The sequence below is a fragment of the Zonotrichia leucophrys genome, chromosome 19 (assembly GCF_028769735.1).
Source record: "Zonotrichia leucophrys gambelii isolate GWCS_2022_RI chromosome 19, RI_Zleu_2.0, whole genome shotgun sequence".
In the NCBI taxonomy this organism is placed as follows: Eukaryota; Metazoa; Chordata; class Aves; order Passeriformes; family Passerellidae; genus Zonotrichia; species Zonotrichia leucophrys.
Window position 1 is genome coordinate 4,965,873 of NC_088188.1, and position 20,400 is coordinate 4,986,272.

The 20,400-nt window shown below is 42.7% G+C and overlaps 1 protein-coding gene across 9 annotated transcripts in view; it reads left to right on the plus strand.

The window, feature by feature from the left end:
• CUX1 (cut like homeobox 1) overlaps window positions 1-20,400 on the plus strand; it is a 271,868-nt gene that overhangs the window by 129,999 nt on the left and 121,469 nt on the right. For all 9 annotated transcript variants that reach the window (XM_064729553.1, XM_064729544.1, XM_064729547.1 and 6 more), the window contains 4 exons: window positions 4,220-4,357; window positions 7,971-8,094; window positions 9,917-9,993; window positions 10,697-10,763. In XM_064729553.1, coding sequence (XP_064585623.1) covers window positions 4,220-4,357; window positions 7,971-8,094; window positions 9,917-9,993; window positions 10,697-10,763 — 406 coding nt within the window. The remainder of the gene's footprint in view (window positions 1-4,219; window positions 4,358-7,970; window positions 8,095-9,916; window positions 9,994-10,696; window positions 10,764-20,400) is intronic.

Sequence of the window (20,400 nt, forward strand, 5' to 3'; positions counted from 1 at the left end):
CTGAGAGCATTGTCCAAAGGCTCCTGGAGCTCTGGCAGCCTCTAGCTGTGCCCATTCGCTGCAGAGCCTGGGCAGTGTCCACCACCCTCGGGGTGAAGAACTTTCTCTTGATATCCAACCTGAACCTCCCCATACACAGCTCCAGCCATTCCCTCCTGCCCTCCCTGGTCACAGAGAGCCGAGATCAGAGCTGCAGACCCCAATGAGTCTCTCCTCAGTCTCCTCCAGCTGAACAAACCAAGTGCCCTCAGCTGCTCCTTGTACAGCCCCTCCTGATGCTTCCTTGTCTGCTGTCCCTCCTTTGGACACTCTAACAGCTTTATATCTTTCTTACATTGTGACACTCAAAACTGCACCCAGGGTGCTGAGGGGCTGCCTCGTGTAATGTGTAATTCGGGCAAAATCAATTCTTAGTGTTTATTTTAAAATTGTTTGTGAAGTCAGTACTTTCCTTACCTAAACAGCAAAAGAAAAAAAATTACCTTGCCCTGCTGCTGAAAAAAGATTGATCGTCAGGGCATGTGCGTGGTGTGAGAACAGCCTGAGAGGTGTTGCTGTGGCTGCGTCGCACCAGCTCGTTTGATGTGAAGTATTAACAACTATAAAAATCACTTCACATTTGTAACATTAATTGTTTTCATGTCTGCGTCTACTGAGACGTGTCCATCCTCCTCCTTCATGGGGACAGAGGCTCCTCTGCCAGGGGGCGGTGAGGTGTGTGCCAGCAGTGAGCAGGGATGTGCCCAGAGCTCTGCAGTCCTGGGGAAGGAGAGGCAGGAACGGGCTCTGCAGGGTGGGAAATGCAGGGTTGGAAATTCGGCAGTTTCTGTTTTACTGTGGTGGCGTGGAGGAAACCTCACCAGGGATCGGATCCAGATGTGCTGGGCTGCCTGCAAGCGCAGGATGCAGGGGGCTTCGCTGTGGGTATGGCGTGCAACAAGTGGATTAGGAAAAACGAGCAGAATAGGAAGCAGGAGGAAAAAATGCACTGAATTTAGTGTAAAAATAGACATCTCAATCTACTCTTAGGCAGTAATGATCTTGCAAAACGCTTTTTCAAGTTCTGGATGATCGGATCCCTTTTACTAATTTTCTCTTTTTTAAAAATTTTATTTATCCCGTGCCCAGCAGGGATTCTGGAATTTCACAAGAGAAAATTCAAAGCAAGGGAATAATGTATGATGAGGTTTCCATATTTCAGTGTTCAGCGAGGTGATTTTTCTCTCTTACAGACCACAGAAAGGGCATTTCCTTTGCTGCCTCTCTCCATAAGCCAGGGCCAGCTGATTTTTTTTGAGCTGTGCATGCCTGTTGTTTGTGTAATGAAACGAAAGTTTTGGTCCATTGCTTGTTTAAAAATTCAGTGACCTCCTGTTAAATGACATGAAACATACTTTGCAAACCTGGTTAATATAAAAAGGTATGCTTTTCCATGCATGCATGTGTTGGGAAAAGGAGAGTATTTTTATTTATTTTTAATCCGCTCCACTCAGGTAGGAAAAAAGCTATTGTGACTCTAAGGTTTATACTTGTTTCAGGTTAATTGGTGTTTATAAATACTCCAGAAATAACAGGTTTTTAGGCTTTTCAAGGTAAAAGAGCACGTTGGAGCTTGCCATGAGAAACGATTTTTCTTTCTGCCCGAAATATCTTGGTTGGTCATTTTATTGTCGTACAACGATTAGTTTTCTTTCATGCAATTTATAAAAATTAAGTCTAAGAGGTGCTTCACCCATGGGGTTTTTTACATGTCCTCCAGCAGTATTTGGTGGCTGCAGGCCATTAGTCCTTCAAATAGGCTCAAGTGAAGTTTGAAGTTTAATGCACAGAGACTTTTTTACATTTTGTTTGTTCTGCCGCTGTTTTGCTACTTGAACATTAACCTTTAATAGAGCTAAATTAAATATACATGTCCTGATGAATAATTATGAGATTGCAAGCGTTTTCATTTTGTACACAGAGCTTCTCAGGGATTGCAAATTTGACTAAAGATTTAGTCATTATTCACTTTATAATGCCCATGTTATTTTTGTCTTTTAATTCTTTGCTGATTTCAATATAAAAAGCCCTGTGTATTAGGAGCAAAATACCTCTTGTGCGTGTCCTGGCTTTTTACAATGTTAAAATGAGGGTTGGGGAAAGTGCACCCACAATTTTGTCAAGTTCAGTTTCTTTCATCACTATTTCACAGAAATACCCACGGCTGAAGCTTAAGATCGCAGGCCCGATAGGATCCGTGGTTTCTGTAACAATTTCAGCCGTGGCCAGGGAGAGACAATCCGGCCTTTCTTTGTGCTCAGCAGATGAATGTCCCAGGCTGGCTCTTTGGGGGATGCTGAGCTGCAGGAGTGTGACAAAATGCTCCTTGCAGAGGAAGGTCAGGGACCTCCATGGGAGCAGGGGAATGTTGTGACAGCCCACACCGTAACAGGACCATCCATAAATACTGCAGAGCCTCCAGCTCGTGCTACTGCTGCCACTTCAGCTCTCTATTTAATTCCTTACCTGTACCCCCCTGTCTCTGCCACAATAACATTTTAAGTTTGATTTATTATAAATATTTTAATACAGATAATAATAACGAAAAGTATTTGGCCTAAAAAGCATAAATGAAAAAGCTATGTAGTCATAAACTATGTATGTACAGAGAACAGATGACAAGCAACCTAGATTTTGTATTATGAACAGGGTAATGCCATAAGCTGTTGAAGAACCCAAGTAACAAAATGCAGCAGGCTGCTACTTAGAATGTCTCTGAGTTCAACATAACCCAGTGCTATTCTTTTATAAACTATGCAACAACGCTGGCATATTGAAAAAACACACAGGCTCATGCTTAATGTGTTAACAGAGGTACAATAGACTTATTATGTGTTTCCAGAGACTGGAGCTGAGGGTGGTCTGAAAAATTAATGACTGTGGTGGTTGAAAATTAAGTGAACTCCCTAATATATACTGTTGTTGATCCACTGAGTTTGGTGTTTAGCATTCCTCAACAGGAGACTAAATCTTTGCAGCCATTTCACAAGAGATGCTGGCGCCCATAGCAGAAATATATTCAATAATCTTTTATAAGTCCATCACACTCCAGAGTTTTCCTATCCTGACTGGGAAGAAATCCCAGAATAAATCACACTTGTACATGTCAGGTGTGTGCTGAGAACTCTCTTTACCAGAAGGGGATGAATGTCAGAGAATTAATACTGAGAGGACATTTGATTAATAGTGTAAGAGAAAGAGAGATCCAAACCCAAGGTTCATGGAATTGATTACATCCACACAACATTTCTGATTATTATTGATCTGTCAATTAGAAAAAGTACCACTCAGATCTCCATGGTCACAGAACCTGTTTGAGCTCTGCTGTGCAGGAGGGCACAGTTTGCTTCAGAAATTCACTCCTGCACAAGCAGAATGAGGGACAGTAGCTGTCAGTGAGCTGTGCAGTTTGATTGCTTTTCACCCCAAAATTCTCATTTTGCAATAAAAAATGTGAAGCTTAAAACTCTCACGTGCCTTTATATCATGATTGTCTGCACCCAGGAACGCTGTCCTGGGGATTAGTGCCAGGATGGAGAAGCTGTGTCAAAATTTCATGGACTCACAGAATGGTTTGGGTTGGAAGGGACCTTAAAGCTCATCCAGTTCCACCCCCTGCTTTGGGCAAGGACACCTTCCACTGTCCCAGGCTGCTCCAGGGGCAGCTACAACCAGGACAGGTTGTGCTGGGACCTCAACACCCTCACAGCCACGAATTTTTTCCCAATATCCCATCCATGCCTGCCCTCTGGCAGTGGGAAGCCATTCCCCCTTGTCCTGTCACTCCAGGTCCTTGTCCCAAGTCCCTCTCCAGCTCTCTTGGAGCCCCTTTGAGGCACTGGAAGGAGCTTTAAGGTCTCCCCAGAGCTTTTTTTCTTCTGGCTGAACACCCCCAGCCTCTCAGCCTGGCTCTGTATTTAAAGGGATCATAGATAGAATGAAATATTTCTGGTTTTTAAGTTTGCAGGATATATGATGTGAGGAATGTATAGGACTAATAACTCAGGGAAAGGCCCTGCTGGCACCAAAATGGAGAAAAAAGGACAATTGTGCTCTGAACTGCTTGGGTCACAGAAATGTTCCTTTTTTCTAATTTTCTTATTTTATTTTATTTTATTTTTCATTTTATTTTACTGTTTCTTTTGTTTTGTTTTATTTTATTTTACTGTTTCTTTTGCAGATCCAGTTCCAGCCTTGGATTTGGGGCAGCAGCTTCAGCTGAAGGTCCAACGCATGCACGATATTGAAACAGAAAACCAGAAACTGAGGGAAACTCTGGAGGAATACAACAAAGAATTCGCCGAGGTGAAAAATCAGGGTAGGTTGCAACCACATTATCAGACTGAAATTTGAAGGCAAGGATTGAATTCAGTTTTATTTCTTAAAGGTAGAGGTGACAGTAGTGTTGAAATTCAGTAGAGAAAGTGCAATAGCCTCTTAGGGCCACTTCTGTATTGTGTGTGGAGCTGGGCTTTGGGCAGACTCTTTGGATTTCTTGAAAGTTCCATTTACTGTAGCAGCAAGTCAGAGGATGGAGTTGTTATTCTGCATATTTGGTTGTAGCCTTCAGCACTGAAAATTACACCTGACTGACGTTATTTGTGACATTTTGTGAGAGGCAGTGCTGGTACTGACATCAGGCTGAACGTGGGTGTTGGTACTTGCAGGATGTGCAGCTTGCACAGGCAAACACAAAAATTCAGTATTTGGTATCCACATAGGAATCTGTACAAAATGGAACTTTTTTCTGTGCTGTTTTTACTTATCTAAATGTACTACTGGAGTACATTCAGCATATACTCTTTATTTTTACTCTGGAGACCATCCACAGAGCAATGTAAATACAAGCTATTACTGTTAAATTATTTAAGTTTTAATGAGTCTAAAGTACATGAAAATACATGAAAACCTCAATGAGATTTAAAGCCTGTTGACTTTTAGACTGCTTAAGTTTTCTTGTGATTCACTTTCCTGCATCAGGAAAAAAATTTCTCAGCCATACACTTTGTTTCCCATCCATGAAGATTTCCATCTTTAATGCCCAGTTCTGGATGGTAGTAAGGTAAATTGTCTTGCCATTTGGAAAAATGGAGATTTTAATTTATTTTTTATATTGTGAAACTGTTGCACCCACAGCAACAGCATTTGAAAGCTGCGTTAGCAACTAAGTTCATTTTGTTAAATCTCATTTTTTGCCGAGAGAACATCTATGCAGTTATATCTTTTGTAATATTTATTTTTTTAATGCAGAGGGTGTGACCCCTGGAGAGGACAGGTATCAGTATGCCAGGATTTGGGCTGGACTGCAGGAGATGTCATGTTGGAACTGTAATGCTCTAAGCAAAACTGTATTTTTTGCTGGAAATGTACAATCATTGCAGTTCACTGTGCAGAGTTTTCCTGAGGCTGTGCATCCAGTACATCCAAGCATGACATAGGGGTTCATCCCACAAAGTGGAAAAGCTCTTGACTTGTAGAGTTTTTTGCTACAACCACTCATAACTGACATTTTTGATTTTCCCTGGTGTGCTGGAACTTCCTCTCCATTTCCTCACTGTAGCCTTTGTAATTTTGTTGTTTTTCACTCCAGTGCAGTGGTTTTACTCTCAGTTTCAAACAGGGATTAATAAGCTATCCAGGGAAAAGGCTGTTGTTAGCTGAGGGTGCTTTGATCAGTTAATCTCTTTGTTTGGAGGGTTGGTATGAGCTCTACTGTGCCTGTAAGAACTTCTTCCAAAACTGGTATAAATGGCAGTGCCTGACAAGCTGTAGCTGACCTGAGCACTGAAGAAGGCACTTAGTGCTTCAAGCAATGTAGAGGATTCAGCTGTTCTTGTCCAGCACCTCTATTGTTAGGTGCTTAAAGGTAAAACCAGATTTTATTACAAAAGTTGAATTTTCCCCCATGTTCGTGCACTTCTTGTGTTCGTTTTCGTTGTTTTGTTTTCTTTTAAAATCAGACGTTGAAACTTAGTCAAGGTGCATTTTTGTAAGATTATTTTGCTCTCTTCTTCTCCATATACCAGAATATTTTTGCAGATTTATATCTGAAGAATATAAAGGTGTTTATATAAAATACAAACACCTGGAGCAGAGGTGGCCCAGGAGGGAGTGCAGCCCCCTTTGCCCACAGGAGCAGCATCCTCCTGTCAGTGCCAAGGAGCATCCTTTGCTTATTCAGGAAGAGCTCAGGATTTGTATGACTTCCCAGATCTCAGGGAAGAATTTCCCTTTGCTGAAGAAAAAAAAAAGAGGTGACGTGTCCTTTTCACGGCCTGTTACTCAGTAATGAGCCTCAGCTGATTTCTGCACAGCCAGCAAAACCCTGCTCCTTCAGGCAGAGGCAGCTGCTTTGCTGGCAGGCATTTTTACCACTCTTTCCCCTTTTTTGTGGTCACAGTGGCTCAAGCTGCCTTTGGTAGTGCCCAGACAGCAGATCATGTCACCAGCTACCTCCTGTCTGCTTCACAGCTCCCTGCTCAACTCTCTGCATCAGGATTTTGAAAAGATGATGTGTGGGTTTGTGTGGTATTATTGAGGGTTTTTTCTCCCAAGCCCATAGGGTTTATTTTTCATATCAGGGTTTGTCTTCCTAAGGTTTTTCTGCAGAATATAAAACTTTTCACATCCAAAAGCTTTTATTTTTTCCTCAAGTATTATTAATGGTATCTGTTAATAAGCTGATGTCTTTAACCCCCCCTGCATCCTGGTGTGAATGCTCTGAACTGTGTTGCTGCTGTGAGTCTTCTGGCAGTCCAAGGCTTTTTCCAAATTCCATTATTGTTACAAAGCATACTCTGGTGGATGTGCTGCTTTTCCTCTTGTGAGCCCTATAAGGATTCAGTCCTTTCCTGTGGGTGGGATCACAGGGCTTCCACGTAGGAACAGTAAGGAGATGCTGAGCTGGAGCTCTGCAGGTTTCTGCATCTGCTCCCATCCACTGCTGAGCATGAAGAAATGCAGGAGAGCTCCTTTATCCTAAGGAAGAGTTCTGCAAATTCCCTGCTTTAACTTTCAAGTGTCTCAGAAAGTTAAAATTGTCAATGTTTGTGTGTAAACCATGGGATGGAGGATGAGACAGCGACAGCAACTGGGACATGCAGAGCTCCAGTGCCTGCTGTGAGTGCAGCAGTTGGATCCCAGCAGAGCTGTGTCCCAGAGATGTGTTCAGTCAGTGTGAGAGCTGTATCCCAGAGATGTGTTCAGTGTGAGAGCTGTGTCCCAGAGATGTGTTCAGTTAGTGTGAGAGCTGTGTCCCAGAGATGTGTCCAGTTAGTGTGAGAGCTGTGTCCCAGAGCTGTGTTCAGTGTGAGAGCTGTATCCCAGAGCTGTGTTCAGTGTGAGAGCTGTGTCCCAGAGCTGTGTTCAGTGTGAGAGCTGTGTCCCAGAGCTGTGTTCAGTGTGAGAGCTGTGTCCCAGAGCTGTGTTCAGTGTGAGAGCTGTGTCCCAGAGATGTGCTCAGTTAGTGTGAGATTGCATCTGTGCATGAACCATGGTGGAACTGCCTCATAGGGCATGAGCACAGTCAGGTGAATGAAGTGTCCTGTGTGTAAATGCATACTTAAACCTGCACTGGGACTTTATTAATCTTCTCTCAGCACTCAGCTAATTTTAGGCTAGTCAATAAGGTGATATTATATTTTACAATTGATTTTTTTTCTTCTTTTTAAAAAAAAAATTCATGTTAGAGGAACCTTCTTCACTCTGCTTTCCAGCAAACTCCATTGATCCTTCTCAACCTAAACACTTAAAGTTCAATTTAACATTTAGGGAGTAAAAGGTCTCCAAAGGGACTCATATCCATTGATTTTGTGTCAGAGTTGAAGAGCTAAAGTTTAAAACACACTGAGCCTACAGGGTAAAGCAAGCCTTGTGTTGTGGAACCACGTGGAGCTGTGTAAACTCATTCTTCCCCTATTGTTTTCCTGCAGAGGTTACAATAAAAGCACTTAAGGAGAAAATCCGAGAATATGAACAGACCCTGAAGAACCAAGCAGAGAACATAGCCCTTGAAAAGGAACAAAAGTTACAAAATGATTTTGCAGAGAAGGAGAGGTGAGTGTGGGTCTGTGTGTATCTGGGTGTTGGGGAGGAGCAGAGAGGTATTTTTTTGTTCAATCTTCCCAGCCAGGACTGGTGGCTGGAGAGAGCTGATCCAGTGAGTGATTCTGGGATTTATGTGTTTGACACAGGATCATTTGATCCTCAGCTTTGCCCAGGAAAGCATTCAGGAGAGTGTGGAAGTGAAACTGGGACAGGTTGTCTCTGTGATGTGGTGGTGGGTGTCACACCTGCTTTTATTCCTCCCTGGCTCTGTGACACCCACCTGTCTCCATTACCAGGGCAATTCCTGTGTGTCACACAGCCAGGGCCAGGGATGCACCACCCCTGCTCCCCTGGCAATGCCTGAGACAGGGGATTATCCTGAATTATCCTGGGAAGATTTGCATTTTCCTACCTGCCAAAATTAAGAAGGATTTTCATTATTTATTATCAATTAAAAAAGCCCAAAACATTTTGGATGCATTTCTGATCTTTTGCAAATGAGCAGGGAGTGTTTGAATCTTTAGGTTGGTGGGCAAATAAATCAGGCAGGAGAAAACCAAGGGGCTAAAGAGGGAGTTCTTTCAGGCTGCATTCCCTGCCTGGAGAATTTATTTCTCCCATGGAGCAATAACACTGAGGCTATAATGTGTTCAACACAGCGTGGAAAACCTTCAGTTCACGTGAGCTTTTTACTTGGAGGGTTGCTTGTTTAAATTCAGGGCTGAATGAGGAAAATGTACCAGTGAATGCAAAGCTTCTTTTTTGATTCATCAATACCTGTGGCTGCTATTTGATAAGCAGCTTGTAAGCAAACTGCAATTTCAATGTACTTAAAACAAAATGGCAGGTCGTGGAATGAAAATAAAAGCGTGTGTAAGAAAGGTTTTGAGTCTCAGAGTATATGGCTCAGTATGAAGGGAACTGACACATGATTCTGGCTATAAATAGTTATTAACCTGGTCAGCAGTGTTGGAGGAGAAATTTGTGCACCCTATGGAGTGCAGGCAGGATGCTGGTAGTTTCATAAGCCATTTCACAATTCTGAGATCTGCAGAATATCCTAAAAGCAGTGTTGTAAAAAGCACGGCTCCTGGGAGATGTTGGAGCAGCTCCTTTCAAAGATGAGTTTTATAACTCCTGCAGCCTGGCCCTTAGCAAGGAGTGCAGTGGCTGCCTGGCCACATGATGTAAAAATGAATTTAACTGACAAACAAGAAAACGTTGCCTGTGGACATAAGAAATGTGAGCATATTAAAGTTTTGCTCCTGTTCTATAGAAAATATCACAGTGAGATTTGTTTTGAAATATGTGTGTTTTCTTAAAGAGTAGCTAATAATATTGCTGCATTTGGCACCCATTACAGCTCTGATGAAACAGCTGCTGCATCTATTCACTCCATCAGTTATGGCAACAAATTCCTTCATTATGACACTAAAATGGAAATGTATCATTCTTCTTGTACTAACTTTGTACAACAGAGGGTGCTTGGTGACAATTTTCTCAATGTGTGTGACATTTCCAAAACAAATTATGCTCAAGAAAACCTTCCACTGAAGTTGTCATTTATATAGCAGTCAACTCTTTATAACATTCACAGCTTATGTTATGAGGTGGCTACACTGTTAAAATTTTAATAAGTGGGACCACAAAGTAGGAGCAGCATCTCACAATTGTGACAGCATTTATGGGTCCCACAGAAGCACCTCAGAGCCCGTGTGGTGTTGGCAGTTGTCTCATTCCAGTTGAGACATTTAATGGCTCCATCCCCCAAATCTGCAAGGCACAGATGAGTTTCTTTGCTCTGCTCTCACCTCTCCTCTCCCCTTGACAGAAAATTGCAGGAGACCCAGATGTCGACAGCCTCGAAGCTGGAGGAGGCCGAACACAAAGTTCAAGCTCTGCAAACAGGTTTGGCATGGCTTTAGTGACCTTTTCCTGGTGATCAGGGTGAGGTGACAGGACAGGGTTTGTCAGGACTGGGAGTGAAGCAGCTCTTGGTGTGCAGGGAGGTCCAGCAGAGCTCAGATGTGCTGTGTGAATCACAGCAAACACCCCTGTTGGAGCTGTCGTTGGCAAAAAACAGGGACAAAGCCATGGAGCACACACAGAGCATCCCTGGAATTACAGCAGGCCATGGAATTTACCCTCCATGCGTGTTCTGCTTCCACACATGTCCAAACTGTGATAAATATCTGTATGAACCCCATTTCTTGCCTGTTGCCATGACTTGCCATTAATTTTTATCCCTGCACACTTCAAAATTCCAGATCTGGGCACATTTGGCTTTGTTTACTATGAGAACAGAAGAAATTTTATTCCTTGAACTACTGCAATAAGTATTTCAAAGGAATAAGCAGTTTAGCCAGCTTAATAAGAAATTAATAATGTCCAGCTTGGTTAAGCAGAAACTGGAAATTTTTGCAATGTAACAGAAATACTGTAAGAAATTGTGAAAAAAATCAAAACCCTATGGTTTTGTCCTAAGCCATAATGGTTTGCCGAGGTAGAAGGATAAAGCTTTATTTTTTTTTTCATCAGGAGATGTACAGCCTTATTTATGACTGAATACTGCTATTTCAGTACTGTAATGCTTCATGTTTATGCCTTTTAGCCTTGGAAAAAACCAGGACAGAACTATTTGATCTGAAAACAAAATACGATGAAGAAACTACTGCAAAGTAAGATTTCCCTGTTTTCTTTCTGTGTCTTCCTTCAGGGTATCACTGATTTTTTTTTTTTTTGTTTTGCATCTGTCTGTTGGAGAGAGATGAGATGAGGGAGGCTCAGGCATCCAAGTTTTTGGAAAACATGGTCATAATTTGGCCTCCTATGGAGAGATTATTAGTTTTTATATTTTCTTCTCCCCAACAAGACACTTCTCCTGGCACACACACTGCTGCATTCCTGGTTTCATTCTCAGGTGCTTCATCTGTGTATCTCTTACCCTCTGTATCTCCTGTATTTTATTTAGAAATAGAGCAGTTTCAGAAATAAGGTATTCATTATGATCTTCCCATCTTGGTGAAAACAAAGCTTCATTTAGTAAAGGATTTCTGTTTGATTCTTAGGCACCCTGGTTCTTTCTGCTTTTGGGGTAATAGTCCTTGCTCTGCCAGGTTCACCCCTAATTACAGAGAGCAGAATTTTGGGCAGATTTTCCTTGTTTTCAAGTAGAACATGAAGGTAGTCTTAAAAATATATATTCTTGTCTTGTTAATAGCTACTGTTTCCAATTATCCTGTGGTTTTATTAACCATCAGGGCAGGGAACAACAAAAGAGACAGACTGCTGCTGGTTTCCTTTGAACCCTTCATATTTAAGGAAAGTTAATAATGAGAAGGAATTCTCATGATCAGTGGGATTAAGCACAAAGAGTCATTTCAGTGTCTGGAAATGGGATGGGAATGAAGCAGCCATTTCAGATGGTTGGGACACTCAGGGGAAGGGCTGGGACTCAAAGTCACCTCCCTGTGCCCACTGCCCAGTGTTAAAAACCAGTCAAACTGGCACCAATTTTAAATTTCTTACCCTCTGGTTCTGTGGCTGTTGAGGAACTGATTCCCCACTGAGGATGTAGTTCACAAAATTCAGCCCATGGTAGTTTTAACCATCAGCACTTGGAGTTTAAACACCTTTTCTGTCCTTCAGGATAATCTTTCAGGTGAATTTTGTCTGGCTCTGGAAGTCCAGTTTCCTTTGAGCTCCATGTAAGATGAGTTCCATGCACAGGGATCAAAAATATTTTTGTTCCTTCATTGATTCATCCCTCTCTGAGGGATGTAAACAAAAGCTGGTTCAGATGGAGCCTTAAATTCCTGCAGATTGACTTTGTTTTTTCCTGCACATAGCTGATATTGTTGTTGTTATTTCATGTTGCAGTCACTTCTGGGAGAGCAGGCAGGGATCAGTGGTTGTAGGCACTGAACCTAATAACCTCTCACCCTTTTTAATGTGTTTATTTGCAGAGTGCTTCATTTTTTAATACTGTTTCCCTAAGTGCTGTAATTTATCTTGCACTGAGCAAAATCTGTTCTCTAAAATATTTGTTTGCATTTCTAATCTCATTTTTTTGGGGAGATTCACACAGAAATATTTGGTTTTTATATGATCTTGAGAGTGACTCTTACCTAATTCATATAGAATTACATAAAATTAGTAGCATCTGCAGTAACAAGATGTTTATTGTGTTCTGTAGCAGGATGATTATGGAGACTGGGTCTGGAATAGAGTGGTCGTGGAGCAGAATCCTGAAGCAGACATTAAAGCTTGTACTTTATCTCCCAGACTAATGTACTGTGAAAACAAACTTGTAGGTCCTAATAACAGCAGAAATATTTTATCATTGTTTTGGATATTTATGGCAGGAATAGTTCTTGCATAACAACAGTTGTCTGTAGTGTTTGGAGCCCAAATTTTGCAATATGGAAATCTAGAAGAACATGAAAAGGGAACTGAATGTAGACAGTGAAATTGAGTCATCTATTTTAATTGTAAAAACTGGGAGAAAGGCTGAAAAAACACCAATAAAAAGGGTGAAAGACAGTTTGATTCTTTTCTTAAAAGAAGCCCTCTTTTGATCTAAGTCTGAAAAGCTACTTGTATTGCCAATTTTAATTTTATGTTTTAAAAACATGTGATTTTTATCTTGGGCCAGAATTGTTAGTTTTACAGACACTTATTTGATGCAGATGAATTGGAGTGCCTTCAGGAAAAAAACAGATAATTGTCAATATTTAAAAGCTAACAGTGCTTTTAAGATTTTCAGTCTCAGAATAAAGCTGTCTTTCAACTACTTGAAACTTTGAAAATCTTTCAAGCAAGGCAAAAAAACCCCAAGAAGCAGAAGAAATACAGAGTGAGAAGTCTTCATTATCAGCATTAAGGAGTCTGGATTTTATCCTGGAGCCCAGTTGTGGTGATCTGAAAAGTTGGGAATCATTATGTCAACTTGTTTGTTTTATCTTTTCACAATGTCCCATTCAAAGTACTGTACGTGCAAAGGGAGGGACAGAGGCACAGGCAGGCACCTTCAGATGAGATCAGTGGCTGGAATGAGAATTTCCAGGGCAATTCTGTCATTCCTGCAGACAGAATTCCCAGCAGGTGGGTGTGGGCTGCCCCTGCCCTTCCCTGAGCCCCAGCACAGCCCCGGGCCGGGCACTGAAGGTGTTAATGACAAAAAGAAGTTTATTATGTGCAGTCATTGCAGTCTGTCAGCTGGAATATCAGAAGCTGCCTTTGACAAGATGGCAGGAGCAAAGTTTTCCATGTGTAGGCTTGAAGTAAAATGTAATTAGCCTTTATGTGCAGAACAAGGATCCATTGATGAATACAGCTGGTCTTTGTTTTCTTCTGTCATTGAGTGTGGGAGGTAAAAGTGTTCTTCTTCATGTTTATTAATACAAGATTCCTTAGACAAATGGCAAGCACAGTTTAATATTTGTTGGAACACAGAGGGGCTTGCCAAAACAGTTGTTGTGTAAGAGGATTTCAAGGTTTTCAGATTATAATCATCTCTGGGTTAAATAAATGAATGATTACTCTGCCTTTTTCAATTAAAGAGGCACATCCTCTCTCTTGAGGCCTGACACTGATTTTGTTTGCTGTCCCACACGTTTCTATCAGCAAAACTGGGTTTAACCAGCACTAATGAGTTTGATCTGGAGATTCTATCAGACCTGGAACTGAAAAGCAAACTCTGACTTGAGTTTGAGCAAAATTAAAGAATATTGGGGTTGTTTGGTTTGTTTCTAGTGCAACAGACTTTCCTTTTACTTTCTTTCTTTGTGGAAAAAGAAACATTCTGTATACATTTCCTCAGTTTTCCAGGGACAAACTGTTCTCTCTAACCGTGCTCTTTCACTTCTGCTTTGCTGCAGAATCCAAGCAAGTGCTTGGGATTCCCAGCTGGAATGGTTGGATTCCAGTTTTAGATCAATTCCAGAGCCACCTCTTTGCTCTGACCCCTGCTCTCCCCCAACCTAAATGAATTCTAATTGGAAAAGGACCTTGGGTTGCAGCACATACAGTAGGCTTGTTACATTACTGTTAACATGTGGGTTGAGGCTCCCTGCCTTTGATGAAAGAAAATATCGAATTTCACTGAAATGCTCCATTTTCACCAGCCAGCTTTAAGTAGTCTTGTGAGGATTTCTGGTACTGCCCACTCTCCCTTCCCCCTCCCCCAGTTCTGCAATAAAAAACCTTCATAAACAACACAAACCAGAAAAATGTTTAGGTTAAGGTTGTCAGTCACTACCAGTGGATTTTCTGTAAGATTCAGACTTTTTGTCCTTCTGAAAGTAGCACAGGAATGCAGTGGAGAAGGAGCTTTTCATATTTACTGAAGCAGTCATCCAAACACAGCTACTTTCAATAACTTGTAGAAAAACATTTTGCCTCCAGTATATGGGCAGAGAATTGTTGTCCTTCCATAGATCAGACTGATTATTGTTTATTTTGGCAGCACAGCTAAGGATGACACAGGAGGACAATGGCAACAGGAGGAGATGCCTGTGGTTTTTGCCTCTTTGGGGTAAACTCTGCTTTTCCTCCACATTATCAAACAGAGCTGTCCTTAGGCAGCAGGGTAAAATAAAGTTCTGCAGATGTGCTGTTCAGCATGGAAGGAGTGCAGGATTAGGAGATGGGACCAGAAGTTGTAGAGAATTCCTGAAGAGTTATTTCTGCCTGGAGTTACATGGTGGAGTTGAAGTATTCATATGAAATCTTCAAATCCGAGTTAACTTGGACTTCAGGGGAATAATTCCCAATATACAGTGAGAATTGAATTATTTACTTTTTTTTAAACAAATCTTTCATGTTTAAGTGCTGGCTGGTGCCAATATATCACTTCTCAGATGTTTGTAGTCTTCCATTTTGATGGTGCTCGGGGTCAAACTGAATAAAAAATAAAGTTGTGCTCCCTCCAGCATCACATAATTACTGTGATAAATGGTCTCAATGCTGCTTCCCCCCATTGAGCCTGAAGTACTGTAGTTAGGGTGGTGATGTTGGACATGACATGAAATAACTTCTATTTGCTGTGCCTTTAAGGTCTTAAAGTTCCCTATTTCCTGTTCCTTTGATGAGTCATTAACTTCTAATGCTCAGCTCTGGAATTATTGCTGTATTTAAAGTGATTTCCCTAAAAACAGGAGGTGGAGAACTTCATAGGCCATGTCTCTTTTCAGAGTTTTTCCCTCAGTTTCCTAGTCCTGCTGTCACCAGTGAAACCCTAGGATTGGTGGCAAGGAGAAGATTAAAAACTAGGGAAGATGTTACAGAGAACAAATTAAAAAAAAAAAAAGTGAAGAGAAATGGAATGTTTCGAATCTTACAGAAAGCTCTGTTGCATGTAACATTTGAGGTTCAAACTTTTAACTGTGCCTTATGCAAAACTCACCAGGCTGAAAGTCACCATTACAACATTAATATTTGCTTTAAAAACTACAAGTGAAGATGAATGGAAACACTTTGGAGATCTGCTTCTTATTTTGACCAAAAGCTTTGGTGTGAAAGAGGGATTGAGAGCCCATGTGCAAACCAGCCCTTTTTTGTCACATTTTTGGTTCAGCCTGCAGGGACACCAGAAAAGCTGCAAAGTTGTATGGGATGAGAATTCAGAGTTCCTGTAAAACACTTGGCATTAACCTTTAATTTTGGATAGGGAAACTGAGGCACAAGGAGTGTGTTTAATGCCCAAAGGCAACAGTCAGGCCTTGGCTGGAGTCTAGAAATATGCAGACATGCAAATGATAGACCACAAACTGACAAAAGGGTTATTTATTTCCATTTTTCATTTCTAAGGCTGCATTTCTGAGAACTCCATATAAATGGAGCCATTGGAGTCAGTAGGAGTTCGTGCTGTAGCTGGGCTCTCTTGCCTCTTTTGTTAGACTTGTAATGCTTGCAAATTAGTTAATGTAACTGTCTGACAGCACCAAAGTGCCCCAGGTCCTCTCAGGGCTTTTATTTTGTTTGTGTTCTAACCTCCAGTGAGGCTGTTCAGTTCCTTTTTCTAGTATAGCCTAAAAGCTGGTGTTATTTAACAACCCAAAGTAGAAAAACATAGCCTTAGGGTATTCCAGCATATTCTAGTCATCACCCTGTTATCTGTAACCTTGGCTTGACATGAGATCCTTAGATGGAAATCTTTAAATAAATGCAAAGCACTTTGGCTCCTGTGCCAGCCAGGCTGGGGGTCATCCCAGCCATGGGTGCAGCCAGGGAATGCAGCCATGGAGAGGATCTGGGTGAAGTGACAGGGGCAGGAGTGTCCCTGTGTCCCTGTGCTGTCTGTCCCCACGTGCTCTTGTGCAGCCAGACCTCTCCAGGCAGGGTCCAGGAACAGAGGGACCACGAGTGTGTCCTGCAATCCCAACCTCCAGCAGGGACTGGCTTTCCTGTGAGGCCAGCCAAAGGACATTGCAGCTTTTTGAGCCATCTCACCACAGCAGGTCCTTTTACCTGTGGCTGAACTTTGTAGGTGCCTGGGAGGGCTGTGTGAGGAAGAGGAGCGAGGCAGAGGAAGGAAAACCTGGCAGAGGCACATTGCGTCCTTGGGCTTGCGTCTGCCAGTCAGCTGAGCCTGGATTCCACACAGCTCTTTCATGTGTGTCTGCAAATTACAACAGCCTCTTTTTTTAATTTTTTTTTTTTCAATGCAAAGTAGCAAATCAACAGAGTTATTTTGGTGCAGAACTGCTTCCTGGAGGGGCCTTGTCTGTGACAGCAGGAGGGCACGTGGCTGTGCCTGCTCCAGCTCCTGCAGGGCTGGGATGGCAGGGGGAGCACAGAAACCCTGGGACCATCAAAAACAAACGGGGCCCTGCCCTGTGGGGTTAGCCATTCCCACCCCACAGCAGAGCTCTGCAGGTGCTGCAGTGCTGGTCCCTACCTGGCCACGTGTTTAATGGGTGATTTCCTGCCCTGGTGTGTACTGGAAACTCTCCTTGTGCTCCAGGGATGGATTCCAGCTGCTTTTCCCACTCCCACGCAGGCAGAGAAATGAGTCAGGAAAGTGCAGTGTGCTCCCTCATTTATTGAGAGAGAGAGAACGTCCTGAACGAGAGGGGAACTTCAGGAAACTCACTGAGATCCCAGGCACTGAAACTCTGTGTCCTGGCAAACAGCCTCTTCTCCTGCCTGGATCCTCTGTCCCTTTGGAGAGCCAGGTGTTTGCTGTGAGAGCTGGCAGCCCTGCTCCCCAGTCCCACATTGCCTCATCCAGACAACTTGCACATTCCCCCAGTGCTTTCAGTTGGATTTTTTTGTTTGCCTTTTCCAAGAACAGGAAGGTGTGAGCCATCACTGTCAGAGGCTGCAGCTGGCACAGCTTGCCTTATGCAAGTATCCCTATGCTGTTTCCTCATTAGCAGGGTTTTTCAGCATCTCATTAAACCTACACCTAAATGTGGGTAGGTCTGAACCCATCCCTGCCTTAAGAAGTTGCTGTGATGCCCCAGCTATCAGGCACCTGACTGCAGAAGGATGTTGTCCCTTCCACAGCTGCTTTAAAAACAAAAAGTATTTCTGATGTGTTTCATCAGCTCATCCTGTTGATGTTGGGAGCTCAGGGCTCTTCCCATTTCTCCGGGTAAAGGCTACACAGTGGAGTGCTGTGCCTGCACTGCTGTACAGCTCATCCCTGCTCTAAAACTCCCAATTATTTCTCCTGCCCACTCCCATATCATTCTCTGCGTTCCCTTGAGCCCTTTTCCTCATGTCTGTGGCAGAGGCAGGGCTGGGAGGGAGGTGTCTGCACTGGACATGCAGGAATCACCCCAGCACCTGCACCCCTGCATTTACCCCATGCTTTGGTTGCAGGAGAAAAGGGGTTTTGATCTGCAGGTTTGGGGCAGTAATAAGGCCACAAAACAGTGGCATTTCCAGTAAATCAGACTTTCCTGAGGAGCAGCTGGAGCATGGGGCAGGTTAGTGTGAGGATGTCAGAGGAGTGTGTCCTGCCTGGTTCAGCCCCCTCTGATCCTCCTGGAGACATCACTTAATGGGACCTAAGAAATATTGTCTCATTTACATATCTCTGATCTAATTAAAAGACAATAAGGCCATGTGGGATTGCAGTTTTGTGTCACAGAAGGTATCTGGCATGGGGGAAATAAAATTCCTTTATCTCGATGAGATTTTTTTAAAAGATAATATTTTAACAAATGAGTTTTTAAAAAATACTGTCTGTGATCAGGAAGCTGAGAATCCAGGGTAGAACACTGATTCAGGGATTTGGAAGAGCTGGGTGTTGGCCAGCTCGTGGAACAGAAGGGATAAGGCAGGATGGTGCAGACACTAAACCCAAGAAAAACAATAGACAACATGCAGGCCTGTTAATAACTTCATTAGCATTCATGTAAAGCATTAAATAAACAAATGCATAATACACAAATCCTGTAAGCCTGAGATTATTAACCCTTAATGCTTCTCTGGTGTTTCTGCAGGAGCAGAACAGAGCAGAGCTGTGATTTTGTGCTTTGCCTGCCAGAGTTTTAACACCTTGAGAAACTGAGTCACAGGGAGATTGCTCAGGGGCTGGAGCACTGGAAGGGAACCAGCAGGGATCACAACTGGGAAATCAAGGCAGTACACACAGGAAAGGATTTCTGGTTCCCCTGTTTTGCTGGGATGCAGCTGCTTGAAACCCAGAATAAACCCCAGCTGATCAAGTCTTGCTTGCAAGCTCTAAGTGCCTGTTTGTAAGAAATTTTGAGCAAAAATTAAATTTGACTGAAGCACTGCCTTGGGGTTATTAACCTTTTGTAGCAGATTTTCAGTGCCTTTTAACAGCTGATCTTTGGTTACTGGTGATCACCAGCTCTCCAGGCTGTCTTCATTCCTTCATGGAACTAATGAACTTTCAGCTGAATAGTGGGGGTTTATTCCCTCCCCCACGCAGGTTTTTATTAGTGAGGGGCTTTAGGCTAGTCTGGTGTTGATTTGTTTTGTGCTGGGCATAAATCTCCTGGGTTCCCTGGGGACTGCACCCTCTGGATGAATTTCTGCCCTCCTGCCCCTCCTCATGGGGCTGAGCCCCTCAAAACCCACATTGCTGGGCTGAAGTCACTTGGGTTTTCAGCAGTACTAACAAGCAGAAATATTCACATATATATAAAAATAAAGATGAAGTGCCATGGCAACTTTTGTCCAATGGTTTCTATTTTCTTCTTTTGAGTCAAAATTCAGCTTTGGGGAAAGGGAATCTTTCTATTACAATTGGTGCTAAGCAGAGTGGCAGGGGAGGATTGTGAGCAGATAACTTTTTTTTTGCATGGTTTCCTCAAGAAATTGTATTTACTGATGTTTCATTTCCTATGTATTTCCTCATTTATGGGATGGGGATTATTAACCTGCCTGAATACATCAGACAGATAACCTGAGGGGCACATATGGCTTTCATAAAAGTATACCACCCATTTCCATCACTGTGAACTGTGTCATCCACCAGTTGGGCTGCCATAAATCCCTGTGAAATGCACACAGCCTTAACCAGTAGTGAGGAGCACATAACTTAACCATGGAGTAACTAACCATCTTAATAAATCTAAATTCACTCTTTCCTGGAGACACTTCAGGGAAGGTGGGAACAATTTCTACAGGCTCTTATCCCACGTGGTCGTGGTAATGTAAAGGGTAAGCAGAGTTCTTGTTCTGCAGAGAGATCCCTGTACCCTGCTCTCTGTTTCACCCTCTGTGTTTGGGAATGTGTGTCTCATGTAAAACAAATAAAAAGCCCTGCCAAGCAGCCAGCTCTGCAGCCAGAGTGCTCAGCACCCGTGTGCAGGGCCGTCATTAAAAGATTTCATGAAACAGCCTTAAAAATGAAAAGTTTCCTTTCCGAGAGAGAGAGAGATAATTGAACTCATTGATTTGTTTCACGGTTTGTTTGCCCTTTCATTCCCTTCCTGAGGTGCTGTTTGTTGAGGAATGTCTCCAATTGCCAGAAAGACAGTGGGGTGTCTAATATTTCCCCGCCAGCTCTCCTTTCAGCCAGAGCAGAGTACTGTGGCAAGCCTAGGATATGAATTTTTAATGCAGAACTTTATAACATAGCCCTTGCAGCACGGCTGCACTACTCTCTTGAGCTTTCAGATTTAATGCTCTGATGAACAGAGCACAGACTTGGGGCATTCGACAGCAGTTGGAATTAACCCCTGCCTTACCCAGGGTGTAGCACTTCATTTCCCTGTAGATTAACACACATGGGATGAAGGTTCCAGATGCACCCACACAGCTGGGATTTTGACTCCCAAAATTATTTAGGATATCTTTTCCCTCTTTTAAAAATGGGAATTTTTGAGGCTG